The 14,464-nt window shown below is 49.0% G+C and overlaps 6 protein-coding genes across 6 annotated transcripts; 1 reads left to right on the top strand and 5 right to left on the bottom strand.

Annotated features, from left to right (window-relative positions):
• Positions 1-1,279: 1,279 nt before the first annotated feature.
• LY79DRAFT_575542 (uncharacterized protein) lies at positions 1,280-1,990 on the bottom strand (the record flags this gene model as incomplete). Its single annotated transcript, XM_060559714.1, has 1 exon — positions 1,280-1,990. One exon carries the CDS (start codon positions 1,988-1,990, stop codon positions 1,280-1,282), a length of 711 nt encoding a protein of 236 aa, XP_060419625.1.
• A 3,017-nt stretch (positions 1,991-5,007) lies between these two features.
• Positions 5,008-5,723, top strand: LY79DRAFT_536491 (uncharacterized protein). Its single transcript, XM_060556602.1, has one exon. The coding sequence runs from the start codon at positions 5,057-5,059 to the stop codon at positions 5,528-5,530; it is 474 nt and encodes a 157-aa protein (XP_060419624.1). The 5' UTR covers positions 5,008-5,056; the 3' UTR covers positions 5,531-5,723.
• Positions 5,623-6,467, bottom strand: LY79DRAFT_686938 (uncharacterized protein; the record flags this gene model as incomplete). The annotated part of the gene is made up of 3 exons (XM_060564675.1): positions 6,241-6,467; positions 5,974-6,131; positions 5,623-5,670 (listed from the first exon to the last, which is right to left on the bottom strand). The coding sequence occupies exons 1-3, from the start codon at positions 6,458-6,460 to the stop codon at positions 5,623-5,625; spliced, it is 426 nt and encodes a 141-aa protein (XP_060419623.1). The 5' UTR covers positions 6,461-6,467.
• Positions 6,468-7,050: 583 nt separating this feature from the next.
• Positions 7,051-8,982, bottom strand: LY79DRAFT_505335 (uncharacterized protein; the record flags this gene model as incomplete). The annotated part of the gene is made up of 4 exons (XM_060553611.1): positions 7,051-7,255; positions 7,328-8,348; positions 8,407-8,560; positions 8,617-8,982. 4 exons carry the CDS (start codon positions 8,980-8,982, stop codon positions 7,051-7,053), a joined length of 1,746 nt encoding a protein of 581 aa, XP_060419622.1.
• A 2,049-nt stretch (positions 8,983-11,031) lies between these two features.
• Positions 11,032-12,240, bottom strand: LY79DRAFT_204333 (uncharacterized protein). Its single transcript, XM_060551482.1, has 3 exons — positions 11,833-12,240; positions 11,425-11,765; positions 11,032-11,358 (listed from the first exon to the last, which is right to left on the bottom strand). Exons 1-3 carry the CDS (start codon positions 12,026-12,028, stop codon positions 11,248-11,250), a joined length of 648 nt encoding a protein of 215 aa, XP_060419621.1. The 5' UTR covers positions 12,029-12,240; the 3' UTR covers positions 11,032-11,247.
• LY79DRAFT_204340 (uncharacterized protein) lies at positions 12,101-13,835 on the bottom strand. The gene has a single exon (XM_060551483.1). The coding sequence runs from the start codon at positions 13,785-13,787 to the stop codon at positions 12,453-12,455; it is 1,335 nt and encodes a 444-aa protein (XP_060419620.1). The 5' UTR covers positions 13,788-13,835; the 3' UTR covers positions 12,101-12,452.
• Between the last annotated feature and the right edge of the window lie 629 nt (positions 13,836-14,464).

Below are 14,464 nucleotides of genomic sequence, written 5' to 3'. Positions count from 1 at the left end.
TCAACCAATGATGCAACTTCGAACTCACTGTGTTCCAGACGATCCCAAGCACCGATCATCCCATGCAAAGTCCCTTTGTCACTGTCGATAAGCCATATTAGTGGGTAGCACGCCACTAGGTTCCACTATGCTAACCGGAAACCCGACCTATCTCTGCGATCGAGATCTTCGCAATGGGCCCCCATGATGTCGGGTTTACGCCTTGCAGTTTTTGCTTTAGAACTCCACATGCAAGTCGCCTATTTGAGAGCTGTCATCATCAACTCAGTTGGAAGGTCGACAAGGTCTTTCCTCAGTTACCAAGGGCGCCTCTCTCTATGAATGGCACATCACTGTAGTATTAGGAGCTATTGGTTTCCAACTGTGGGTCCAGAGTTTAGGTTATTCCATAGCAGGACAGACCTGAAGTGGATGTAAACAATCTGCAGCTAGACTGTCCGGGCCCCTTTATCTTCATCAGACCAGCAGCGACGTTGTTGCGTAAGCCATGGGTTAAGGAAAGTGCTAAGCCATAAATGGATATCGTTCTAGTTAGTGCATAGGTCGAGTTGGCATGTGGGGCAATTATAAAGATCTTTGACCTACCTGATGACTTTTGATTTAATTAAGCTTTGTGATAAACTCGCCGAGAGTGCAGACCGTCCTGGCCGGTTGTTTTGGTTTGCAGTGAAGATATTTGGGCTTATTGTTGCCCGGGTCCTCACAGGGCAGCTCCTCCCTAGTGGGCCACTTTGCACACTTTACGCCTACTGTTCGCTGGTCCTCCGGTAAAAGCTGGTCGATTCGGTATGCATAGAAGAATAGGATCTTCTCATATGCTGCTCGTCTGCCGGCGCCCAAGGCTCCGGGAACGAGCCAGAGCAGCCTGAGGATGAAGACGGGAAACCGCATGATGAGGGACTGCTGTGAAGAAAACGTGGCGACGAGGAAACGAAGGTGCGAATGAAGGAGTGTATGAAGAAACGAATGCGTAAATAGGCTGAAGGAGCAACAGCGTCACCTCTACTGTCCCCGTTGTCCCGTTCGGTTACGGTTCTTGAACGTTGAGATTTTCGGCCATCTACAACGGCAGTATGAACATGTTATGGATGCAAGGAATGACAAGAGATGTTGGACCATGAGATGGAAAATAAAATGAGATGGGAAATGAGATGGAACAAAGTAACAAGGTGATCCACCGGTCAGCCTTGTTGTAGGGCCTGATTTTGCCGTATCGAGTATCTCATATCCGTACCTGCGTCAATATAGACCGTAGGGTGTTGGCCAAACAGGTGACCGCTCATAGGGCTTGCACCCCGGTCCCTGGGTCAGCCTCTGCCTGACCATGAGGGGGCGCATCTGGAAACGGCTCGTCAGCCTCCGATGAGCCGTCTGACGCCCACCCCATCGTCCTGTCCCAAGCCCGCGATATCTCGTCAAAGTTATCCGCTCCAACTTCAGGGATGTCGACGTCTGGCCAAGGGCTGATGATCTTTGTGCGGAATGGCGCCGGGGGGCACGGGGTGTACCAGACCTCCAGCTGAGAGATCCAATCCTGCAACAAGAGCGCCTTTTTCCTTTCCGGCCATGAGCCTGGCGTAGGATGTATCTCCAGGTGCTTGAGAGTCGCGATGTCCCTCACGGCACCACTAGTGTTCCAGAAGAAGGCCTCCGAGTCCCTGGACTCGAGCGCCAGGTACTTGATGGGTGCATCCTTGGCACTCGACCAGATAGTAATGTCGAAGGCGGTCATGCAGACGGTATCAATGTCGTAGTTCACCATGGCGCGCGACGCCAATGATCCACTGCAGCCGCAACGAGCCTTCTGGGTATAATGGCCTCGGAGATGCGACCTCGATTCCGCGCAGGCCTGTAGAACGGCTGGTGGGCTTGATTGCGCATGGAGGTACTCGCATTTTCCCATAAGCACGTGCCGGGGCTCCATGCTCAGTTGCCAGATGCGTTGGCGCAGCTCGAGAGGCAGCCGGGAAAAAAGACCGAATGATGCCATTGAAATTGTCTGTCAACCTAGAGAGACCAAAGTGGCAGGAGACAAGAATAGATGCCTAGTTAAGTAGATATTCGGTAAGGTACATGGAATATGATTAAAGCAAGGAGATCAAGGGACACAAAAGAATTCGACCAACTACTACGATATTTATATATCCGTCCTTAGATGTAGATCAGTTGCTGTTGGTTTAACAGGGGTAATCATACCCTAGGGTAGCTTTTACCGGGTGTTATATTATGTAATATCTACTAGGCTTATTTTTGTGGCCTTATCAAGGAATTGATCCGACACTTACGTGGTGTAGTAACCATTTGACTTTTGGACCAGTGTGTCCTGCACGCTGCCGTAGGTACCTATCCTACTAACAGGTTTCCAATTACCTACTATCTGTTTACTGCGCAAGCAACCTGCTCACCCTGCTCACCCTGCTCGCCCCGATCGCGCGACCTTGGGGCGGCAGGTGATCCGGCCGCACCCGAGACTCATAGTGACCACACGTCTTCTTGGATATACTAAAGGAATAATGAACATAGGTAGATCCCGAAAGCTCGAGCTGTCGTCACGATCTCTGCTCCCAATTTGACCAGGTAGACACATCAAACTACGCTGTTGCGTGAATTGACACCGCTGTCTTGTTGCCTTGACGGTTCAGCGCTAGGCATTAGGGCCATCACTAGCTTTCTTAAAGTCTCCTCTTACAAAGGCTTGAGGCCTAGCTCAACGATTTTGGAGTCGATACTGTTTCCCCTCCTCTCAAGATTCTTTATTATTCTCCTTGATAGTACTAGGAGTTGAGTTTCCACCAGTCGAGAGGCTAGCACTAGGGAAAATCTTTTCGGTGAGAAAAGCCTAGCACAGCAACGGCGCTATTACAAAGCGCACGAGGCTTAGCTGAAAATCTAGTGTGTTAGCAGAGGCCCTGACTCTCCTGAAGAAGGGCCTCTGAAATCCACTTCGAAGAGATATCATCTGGTTGATAGTCTAAAGTGCTGATGAGGATGGAAGTGGTAGTTTCTGGAGCGGAAATTTCTAGGGACTTCTCTATTGGATGCGCCTGTTAGGGGTACAAGGCGTCCTCAGCATTAACCATTAACAAACGGCCCAGAGTACCTATGGGTTGCGAAACAAATAGAAGAGGGAGTTGAACTTCCTGACGGTCTCTAATAAGCAGTTTCAAGATATTCCTTGGCTTGATGAGGGGGGCATCCTGTTTACCGTTTACTTCCACCGAATCCAACGCTCTGTACGGCGACCCGCCAAGCATTATGCGCTAATCATGAATGGAACCCCGAGTCTTCTTCTTCTTCTTCTTTTCTTTTTCTTTTTCACAATTAGTGTCTTTCTACGAAGCCTAGCCTAGATGACTATGGCGCCAGGCGAAATCTGGACTGTGCGGAAGACTTTTTGCCGTTGTTAGTGGGTTGTCTCGTATCTGTGCTGATAAGTATGCATCGTGTTGGACCACCTCTGGCATATGGCAGTGAAACAACAAGTGGTTCACAGATTTGCTTTGGCATCGTTTAACATTTGTTTCTTCTGCTACTGGTGGTTGATCTGAATAGCCGCTCAACGATTGGCTCGATGTCTAACTAAAGGGTAAAAGCAGAGAAGAGGAATAAAAGGTCCGGTCTGTAAGGTGTCAACCCTTTGGTGGCTATTGCCATTTCCGGTGTTGCTGAAAACTAAGATCAATGTTGCCATCTGTTGGCTACTTTTAAGAACATAGCCACCACCAAGCTGGAAAGCTGGTAAGCCTATGTCTCAGTTTACATACTCTGCGCCTCTATCAGTCGTGTGGCACTAACGCTGTCGTTCAATTATTTACATTAGGTAGGTACTAGCTAAGAAGAAACTCAAACCATCCTGCCGGGTTTCCATGCATTACACACTAATACCTAATCGGGTGATTCTTGCGCAAACTATTCCATTTGCGTACAAAATTAAGAATCCACGTCAGCCAGGAAGTTGGAACATCCACCTCATGAGACCAATTAGGCAAAACGAAAAGCCAAATTAGATAGTTACATTCCCAGCAAGAGCTATGCTGCGTCCATGTGATGACGGGATCGATTCCGTCTCAGTGTACTGGCTTCGTTGTCCTTATGCCTGTTCGCATGTTCCCTCCATTCTCTGAGCTAGCCCTCACCTCGCTTTAATTATACTATACTGGCGTTAGCGTTTGAGAGACGATCCTGTCATCTCACATCAGTTCTCCGGACCGTAGCACGTATAGGTTACCGATCCTTAACTTATACCAAGTTCTGCACCTTGGAGAATCGTATGTCTCTCTTTAACTTGCACTGCCCCCCCGCGCGTGAACAACCCGTTTCTGCCACGCACGTAGAATACCTGCACTCCGGTTTTGTTTTTTACGAGACGCATTTCGTACAACCTTGCGGGTCCAATCTTGATAACCCCCATCTTGCTCTTCGGTTTCTTCCAACGCTCTTAGCGTCTTCTGTTTGTGTTTGGGTCACGAAATTTCTCCGCTTCATCTACTCGAGGCCTTCCTCAGTGGCGCTACCACTCTCGTCGATAAAGCAGTGTTTGCTGCGAAGAATTTTGCAACGAAGCTGAGGAAGTCGACGTTTATTGGAGTCGGAAGTGATGCGACCGAAGTGACTATATCAATAAGCGAGAAAAGCAGGATTCTCGGTACGTGTAGGAAGTTATTGAGACTACATCTTAGATCTCACTGATGGATCCCACGATTGACATCTGGCGTTTGGTTGCATGCAGCACAAAACTGGAGATGCTAATCACAAACTGGCAGTCTCCTCTTTGTGTTGAAAGTGTAACTGCTTTATCGAGACCTTTTACCGATGTTTTCGTCTGGAGACAAGCCAACGATCACCGCCTACTATATCTCAATTGCAACGAGAGCAATATCAAAGTCCAGTTTAGTGGACAGGTCTACCCCCGGCGGTTATCACTGCCATGACAACATCAAAGCATCTTCCAGAAGACCATCAATTACAGAATGGAAAGCCCTCAGATAAGATACCTCGATTACGGTTCGACGACTTCTCTTTCGAATCACGAATATCGGGGCCTCAGGTAGCCTTGATGCCGCTATCACCGCGCCATCGTACATCGTGGGCATTTCTGTTGAGACGTGGGTCGGACTTTCAGTTAGATATATCTGAATCTATCAGCTCCAGTACCACTAGCAATACAACGATCTCGACCAGCGGGGGTACTCCTGAGCCCCCACCATTCGGAATAATGAGAACGATGGAGGTTCAGATTTCCTACGAAGCAAGAACATGGAACAGCCATGGAAGGATGGCTGACAGCAAAACCCTACGGCCGTCCACGATTGCAGATATCAGAAGTATCACGAGCGGAGATGTATCCCTATTTTCCGAAGAAATTTCATCAACGTTGCTGAGGATCAAGATTGAAAACGGGCATCCAACGTCACGCTATAGACACTCATCGCCACTTGGGTCATCTTGGGAGTGGCTTGAGGACGGGCAAATGAGACCCATTTCAACAAATGGGGCGGTACAGCCCCACTCGAATGAATCAAATCCATAGTGGATGAGAGAAACCCATTCACTTATCTTCTGCTACGCTACGATTCATCAACGACATAATGTACAAAACACATACCAATGCGCCTATGAAATTTATGAATGATTTTCGGTGGCAACAGGATACTCAACCAGGCGATTATACTAATCAAAAAAATTGTATATTAAGAGAGAAATTTATGAATAGGAAAACACATGTGCTTTGTTTGTAACCGATTGGTACGCGTTACGATTTGAGACTCAAACTAGGGCACCTATCCTGATCAACCGACGGTAATGATGACTATTGGGTTAGAACATGTAAACGAAAACGGCTAGCTACCTCTGAGATGCATTCTTGGTTGATTATCAGCAGCCCTTAAGGCATTTCCAACTCTTAACAGTTTGTCCTTCTACTGTTATGCATTGCCTCTGCCAAGATTGCGATACCGCATCAGACCTTCGAACCTCGGCATTGCAGTTTTCGTCTGAGTACATGTAGCAAGTCACCGTGCTAGCGACGTTGCCGTCACCAGAGACTCTAAGGCTAGTAACGCTTCTGTCGGTGACTTTATTACAAGCTTGAGAGCACTGTGTCAAAGAAAAGGAAGTCAGCATTTCCTTTACTATCAGAAATGAAAGGACTGAGACACCCCCCCCCCCCCCCCCCCCCCAAAAAAAAAAAAAAAAAAAGGCTGTATAGAAAGAAGAAAACGTCGTAAAACGACCTGTTACGTACGTCAGGCTTGATCAGCTTCACAAGACTGCCAGTACAGTCCTTCTGCTCGAATGCTTCGCCGCATTGCCCGTCAACAACGCCGTTGGTACCGCATTTGTCTTGACGAGAATCTAAACCGTTTACAACTCCGATCTGGGAGCTAGATACAGCAGCCAACGCAACGGCCAACGCGGCTAAAACAGCAAACCCGGCAGAAATGTATTGAAAGAGGCGCATGACGATGGATTCTTGAATGTAGGTTTGGTATGTACACTTTTGAGAAGTGAGACTGCAACCAGAAGGGACATTTGTCACAAAGTGGAGAGAGTTTGTTCAGAGCGAGAAAGTTCGGAAGATGACGAAGCATCCGATGAAGTGCCTGGCGGATAAAACTTGCGATACGTACTACTTAAGACCACAGAACACTCATGCCAATCCTAACTACAGATCTGTGTGTGAGCCTTTCAATTAGACTTTCCTTCAGATAGTGTGATCAACACGAATTAACAACAGCGGGCGATGTATTTGCCAGAGATTGCCATCTTTTTACGGCGTCATTCCAACCCGAATTTCGAGTTGGGTACCGTTATACATGGCATTGAATTGGAAATGCTCTCCCAAATGTAGAATCTGAAGCTTTTTCCGAGTAATAGCTGAATGATCTGCTCTCTTGCAACAGTGGACGGCATCTTTACAATTGTCATTCCTTGAGAAACGCCTTCGTCAAATGAAGTATTCATTTGACTGTGTTCAAATCAAACGTCTCATAATTATCTAATGCTACATCAGGGTATCTTGGCCGAAGCCATATCGTTATGCTACATAATTTAGGCAATAATGTCCTTGTTCTTTTCGAGGACCTCGGATTCCTGAGCGGGCTCAGCGCTACTGCCCCAGCGACCTCTGAAAAAGTTACCACAGCTTTGAACGGTGTTCTTAACGTTAAGGGCAACAATCTCCCGAGTCGGCCTCTCGAAGAGAAGGTCGATCTCCTCCAGGGTTTTATCTTTAGTCTCTGGCATAAACAAAATCCTGAAGGCCGCCATGTTAGTAAGCAGAACAATATTTAAGCGCCTAGTAGTAAATTCAGATAACAAAACTTACTGATAGAACCAACCGAGAATGGCAATTCCACCATAGAAACCAAGGGTCAAACCGGTACGGCTCATAGCATCCTGCATGGCGGAGAAGTTGTAGGTGACAATGAAAGAAGACAGGAAAAGCAGACCAGAAGAAGTCGTCATGCCGTAGGATCGAAGGTAAGTAGGATAAACCTCGGAGGGAACAACCCAGGTGAGACAGGCATAGCAGCCGAAGAAGCCCATGTATAGTGCAAGCCCAATGAGGTAGCAGGCTACGGCACCGGTCGTGTTGGACGTGGTGGGGATCTGGTAGCTAACGCCAATGACGATGAGGCCGACGACGAAGCCGGGAAGCATAGCGTTGGCCCAGAAGCGACGACCAAACTTTTCCATGTAAAAGCAAGCTGGGATGGTACCAATGAGCAGAGAGCCACCGCCAACAAGAGACATGTAGGTTGCTTTCTCGTCATTGAAGCCAATCTGTTGCATGAGGATGGACATGTAGTACATGATGGCGTTGACTCCGGTAAGTTGGCCGAGGAGAATCATGATGTTGGCGTAGATCAAGGCGCGGCGGGCACGAGGGACGGTGAAGAAGTCCATCCAAGGGAAGCGCTTGTTCTTGGCACCTTCGGCGATGACCTGCTTCTCATCCAGAACAGACACCTTCATGATGAAGAACTCCTCCTTGGCCTCTGGCGTAGTGATGCCGCGAATGCGCTTCCACACCTTGTAGGCGTCAAGAGTCCTGCCCTTGTGCATCAGGTAACGAGGAGACTCGGGAAGGAAGAGCATGCCGGCGAACATGATGGTAGAGAAGAGGAGAGAGGAACCGAGGATCCAACGCCAGTTGCCAGGGACGTGAATGAAAATGGCGGCGACGGCGTAGCCAAGGACCTCTCCGAGTGCAATGTTGAGCTGATAGAAAGAGACGACATTTCCACGGATTCTTCGTTCGGCTGTCTCGGCGACGTATACAGGGACGGTACCGCCCTCAAGACCGACACCCAGGCCCAGGATAACTCGTGCAGCGACAATCATACCTGAAGCATGGTCAGTATGGCTGATATACACATAGAAAGAGTCGGGATAAATGCCTACCAAAATTCTGGGCGCCGGCGCAGAGAGCGGCGCCGATGGTGTAGAGAATGCAAGAGATGATGATAGACATCTTCCTACCGAGGTATTCATTGCAGGGACTGAGGATAATAGCGCCGCCAACAGCACCTAGGGGCATTCCCGAGTTGACAAGGGACTGGCAGAGTTAGTTTGATAGGTCTCAAAGAGATGCGTGGGCTTTTGTCTCATTACGTTTTGTCTGACGGTCAGGCCCAAGTCGGCAGGCAGGAAAAGATTGGCGCCGGAGATGAGAGATTGATCGAGACCAGAGAGAAGACCACCCATTGATGCAAAAGCGATGATAAGCCAAGTGAAGTACTTGGTCTCGGAGAACTCGAGCTGGAAGAAGCCCTTCTTCAAACCACCAGCAGCCTCAAGCTCGCGCTCCATACTGTCGATAAAGGCATCAATTTCCCAGGCACCGGCCTGGGCGATGGCGGCGGCATCTTTCTCGTTCACGCCGGGAAGCGCGTTGGCGAGGTTCTCGATGTGAGCCTCATTTTGGCTGTCCGGGTTATGTTTGCCCGAAATTCTCGGGGCAAGTGTTACTCCGTGCATCGTTCTAGGTTTTCCGCCCGGCTGCGAGCCAACACCCTTTCTAAATGAGTTGCCGGAAGTAGAATCAACGGGGTCTGATTAGGCTGGTGCTAAGCTCCGAGGGATTGCGGCTCTAATGGTCCGGATGTGAAAAGACAACCTGCCAAGGAAAAGCCTAACAGCAAATGATCATTGGGACGCGGCAGGCTTTTAACCCCCTTTCTCACACCACCCGCGGTTGATCAGCAAAGACATGGTCGGTGACCCATTTTGACCAACCCGATGACAGCACCGGTCCCTTGTGGATTCTGCTTCTGGCTTTCAACACCGGTGTGTCTGAACTCGACACTAACATCGTCATCCAAAAAACCTGTCAGGTGTTCGGGTGGAGAAACTGGAGAAAAACGGCCGAAGTCAGTCCGCATTTCCGGGCTTCTCCAGTGGAGAGACCCCGGGAGACCGTACGCTTGGAGAACAAGCATGTCGGGGGAGGGAGGGGAAGCGCAGCGTGCGGGCGTAGAGTGAGATTGCCCCTGGGGCTCCAGATTTTGCTCTCGCGTGGGCGTGATGATGGGCCCAGGTCGGGGATCTGGCCGTGATGTTCTTCCTCTCACATGACTCGCCACTCCACATTAGCGCAGGGTAGCGCTTGCACATGCCCCGCAAGAATGGGGTGGTTTGACCGAGAATTCTACCGGGCATTACATTCTCTGTCTCTCGGTAACAATCCGAACCCAGCGCCGTTCGTTTTTCGTGACCGGCACGGAAACATACGGAGTCGTTGTGTGGAGATGGATGGGAACTGCTGAGAAGTCGGTTGGGGAAGCTTCTCCAGTATTGGAGTCGTGGCCTGACGTCAGGCGAAAAGGGTGCAACTTCAGAGCGCGTGGCAGGGTGATATTCGGTAGATTTTGGCGATGAGAAGTCATGCGCCCCCCCAGGCTTTTCTTTACCCTGGCCATCAAAGATACCAGGACACTTCTGTTTTGCCGAGACTCTCCTCTAAGAGAAACATGTGCTGATATACTATGTATACAACTGCCGCTCGGAGTCGTTCTCCTACAAACGGGGGTAGTTGGCACGTTTCTAGCTCCCGTCAACCCAGGCCCGTCCCGGGAGTGAAGCCTCATTCTCGGCTGGTGGTATTAAGTAATATTTGCCCGGCTTGGCGCGCCGAGATACGACAGGGTAGTTGGCGAAGCACGCGTGATGCAAATGGTGCCAAGGCGGCGGGCCAAGGAATTGAGCCGCTCCATCTAATGCTTGTTTGGAGCTACGCTGCCCTAGGTTATAGGCCGGCTCAACATGCCGGCAGTACAAATTGTTGAAATTTTCAAATTCCGTCAACAAAATCGTCCATCCTCTTAGCGTCCAACACGGCTAATCCAGGCCTTCCCCCATTTAGGGAGTAAGGTAGCAATACCTGAAAACTTGCAAATGGTCTACAAACCAGACTTTAAACATCGCTTGGCTTTGTCCGGCACTCTGGCAGTGCACAGAAATTCTACCTTCTGCCCCTCATCAGTCATGTGTCCCGACGATGCGGGATGTACATAGTAGCAGCCATCAATAAGTGGATCAATATATCTAGGTGATTGGCCTCCGATCCCTGCAGGAGGGTCTCACTAGTCTCAGGAATAACTCGGACCAGCAAGCCGGTTGAAGAGTTTAGGTTTCGGTTTTCAGAAATGACAAGGTTGCTAAATGAACGCCATTCATACGGTAGACATACTAAGTGCGCCGAGTTTAGTTTTAGATACAACGTTTGGCAATCCATCGCCTCTCCTAGCGCCACGTGGTTGGTCGTGGGCTTGCGAGTCAGTCTGCGGATCTTTTGGCCAAAGGCGTTAAGCATTATTACTGCATATGGTATTGACAATATGAAATAAAGATACAATCAAAGGAACCTAGAGTGGCCGGCGCAGACAATAGAATACAAGATCAGGGACGATGTTGAGGCTCTTCAAAGCTCTCTGGTTCATACACTCAGAGTTTGTAAACCGCATTCTTAAGCTTACCAGAGACACTTGTCGCATCACAAAGTCAAGGAACTCTCACTGTATATGTGGTTCCCTGTAGGCTTAACATTCAAATTAATATAGTAATAATGGCGCCACAAGGATCAAACTTTATCGGCCTTCTTATCACATGTCCTCATCTGGAGAACTGCGTCTGCACAGCCAGTTATTTTTCTTGACTTGAACCACAAAAAGATTGAGTTGAGCTTTTATTCTGAGCGGAGTGCGATAGGAAAACTATTTCTGTGGGTCGAGGACTGGTACAAGATCAAAAAACGCGGTTGAGCTCCAAGGTGAAAGTTGAAATGCTCCCACCAACTTTAGTCAGAGTCTCCAGCTGCTTTTGGATCTCCATTTGGCCAAGGGCCTTATCGAGAGCCTAGAGGGAGTCAGTTATGATCAGACCCAAGTGACAGACCATGTTATTGGCAGGGTCATAGCCTACCGAGATTGATTTCCAACCACTGAACCCAGCAAAATGACCGTTATATTCCTGAACTCCATCGCCGTTATGATACTTGACATTGTCATCGGCGACTCTAGAGAAGGTAGCTGCCAGCTCATCCCATTTCTGTTTCGCGTGGCTGACTTGAACCCCAGTGCCAGTCGATTTCATGAAGAAGAAGTGGGTGCTGTCATGAAGCGTCTCTTCAGGTGCAATGCCGGGAGGGGCCTCGAAGAACTGTAACGTGGGGGGGCCATCCACATACCCCGCCAAAGAAGCTTTGAAATTGACGAAACCAGGGGTTTTCATGAAGTCCTTGATCATGTCGATACTTTCCCAGCCTATGGAGGGGATTCACTAGTGGTTAGAGTCGTGCATCTGCCGAAATAAAAGGACCATCAGGCTTACAGAAAATCACAAGATATCCGCAATGATTATCTGCACTAGTCGGTTTGCTTTCAAGAACACGGCCCACTACCGAGGCCATTGGGCCACCGACAACATTGAAAGTGGCTCGTATCAAGCTAGGTATCTCGTTGTAGAAGTCTGCCCTGACTTGTTCATTGGCCTTTAGGGGCACAAAGACGAGCTCAGTGATCGCCATGGTGATGGATAAGGGGGGGGATGGGATGGTGAATGACTGGTGTGATCTGATATGATATGTGTGTATGTGTGTGCGCGTCGAGGTGTCCTGCTGATGTTCCGGTTCTTTGGGGGAACAAACGTTTGTATTTGTAGCCAACCTTGACACTCAGACTCCGGTATTCTTACGTTCTACTGATACTGTACTCTCGTGAGTTGTGTTGTCGTGTCTCGCGAATCTTTAGACACCAATTAGGAAGGATCCGGAGGTGGCGTAAGACTGGTGCGGACTTAAGTGGAAACCTAGCTGAGTAATTACCTCAAAAAGTTCCGTGACTCTACTGCGCTGGATCACAAGGCTTTTTCCATTCATCCGTCGCTTCCACAGATTTTCTTGGATTTCTCTTTGGGATACGGTGCTAACTGTGACCATGGATGCAGTTGTCTCAGGTGGTTCCCATCTTCACAGCATCTACACCTTTGCAAGCAGCAACAACCAAGTTGCTAAGCCTCCTGTTATCCTCACTGAGTGTGGGTGTTACTCCTCTTTCCCATGCATTTACATATTCTGGATACGAGAGTATTATTGGCCCCGACAAGCTGGTCGGCATGGTTATAGCGAAAAGGTCGTTCCATACGGCGCACGTTTTGTAATTGAGAACTGAGTGAACGGCGCGAACCGTGTATGACATGAGGATCGCACGATGAGCAGCGTCAAGGACGTTTGGATCGGTTCCCTCGAACCCAAACCCTACAATTGTCGTGTGTTGCTGAAGTATGTGAACCTGAAGCTGCAGCTCCCTGGCCCATGAGGCGAGGAGGGTTTCGTACGCCGCAGCCTTTCGGAAATCTTGAGCCCTGCCGCTAAATAGCCGGATGATCTGATACATGGTAAGCGCTTGAAGCCTGGCTGTGGTCTCCCTTAGAATAGTCTCCGAGTGGTGCCGTTGCCACCTAGCATCATAGACCGGAGCGGATTGGGACAAAGTCGCAAGTTGCTCAAGTTCATGATCAAGCAGCTGGTCGAAAACATGCTTCCGAGTCTGAGTGAGGGTTCCGTGGGCTGCACAGACGCCCAGTGCTCTTTTAAGAACTGGGTCCAAGTCTGTGGAGTCTTGATTCGTGATTGTGGCAATGGGCGAAGTTCCATATGTTGCGTATAGAGAAATATACGAAAGCATTTCACTCGCACAGTAACGCCACGTAGCTACGTCATCAAACTTGTTCCAAGGCCCGAGAATCACACTCGAGAGTAGGTTCATCGGGCCATGGATTTCTGATGACATTCCTTTGGTAGAAGATTGCTGGGTATCTTGCAGCCGAGTTCGTTGTTTCTCAAAACTCCAATGTCGAGGGGGAACGAACGGAATCGCCGAAACCCTTTCAGAATAGCTCTGGAAAGAGGGATCATGAAGAAGAGTTGACAAGTCTAGTGACTCTGCTAGCCAATCCCTATTGAGAAGATCGACGTCTGTACCTTCAGGAACTAACAGATCTTTGTTTTGAAGACCTTCGCTGTTCCGTGAAAAGTCGTCGTATTCCGTTTGTTCAACAGCCGTAGTGTTATTACTCACTTGGCCGAGGGTCAGGCAGGGTGACTGTGGCAAGCCCTGCAGAGAGCCCTCCTCGCATACCCGGGGAAGATACATGGTGGCTGCCGGTGGATAAGGATAGCGGCAAGAGAGTGACTGTCGAGAACATCGTTGGCACGCTGGCAAAGCCCGGTCACAACGCCTCTTGGACGCAACGCAGGATAGACACGACGTCTTGCGGAGTGACATGCGGACAGAAGTGGGGTATTGGGAGGGAAAAGGAACAATCGCTCAAGCTGACGCTTTCGATGGGACGAAGTTCTTAAAAGAGCGGTGCTGCTTATCAAGCTCCGCTTCCTTAGCGTCATATTTCGTGACCCCATGCTTACCTCTCGGAAGTTATCGGAATGTGCAGCCTACGCGGGCGTAAATGATTTGCACTTTTTTTATTGTTGTTTTGTTTATTTTATTGTCACAAAACCAGCTTTGATAACCCGCAGTATCTGCCGAAGTGAGGTGTAAAAGAGTGATCAGATAAGCTGATAGTATCCCCCCCCCCTGTCAACCCAAGAGTACTGTGCACAATAACTGTAATAAACCTCAGCAGACAGTGGATTTAGTGATAACACAGAGGCAAAAGGGATAGTCTTAGCCTATCCTGACCTAGAGCGTAGCGTAAAAAGCAGGGTAGGTTAGACTATTCTAACCCTCCCTAGTAGAGCTATTTTAGAATTAAAAAAATCTAAGAAAACCAGATTTGAACCTGTAGCCTTCAGAATATGAGGCTGTCACGATGTGATATAAGGCGTTAGTTGTGTTGCTGCGACTAACGGTGTCGTTTTTAGCGCGACAGAGGCTTATTGCTGTTATTATGCACAGTACTCTTGGGTTGACAAGGGGGGGGGGGCACTATCAGCTTGTCTATA

Source organism: Colletotrichum navitas, assembly GCF_030913465.1.
Source record: "Colletotrichum navitas strain CBS 125086 chromosome Unknown LY79scaffold_3, whole genome shotgun sequence".
Taxonomy (NCBI): Eukaryota; Fungi; Ascomycota; class Sordariomycetes; order Glomerellales; family Glomerellaceae; genus Colletotrichum; species Colletotrichum navitas.
This window is presented reverse-complemented; position numbering and strand designations above follow the sequence as displayed.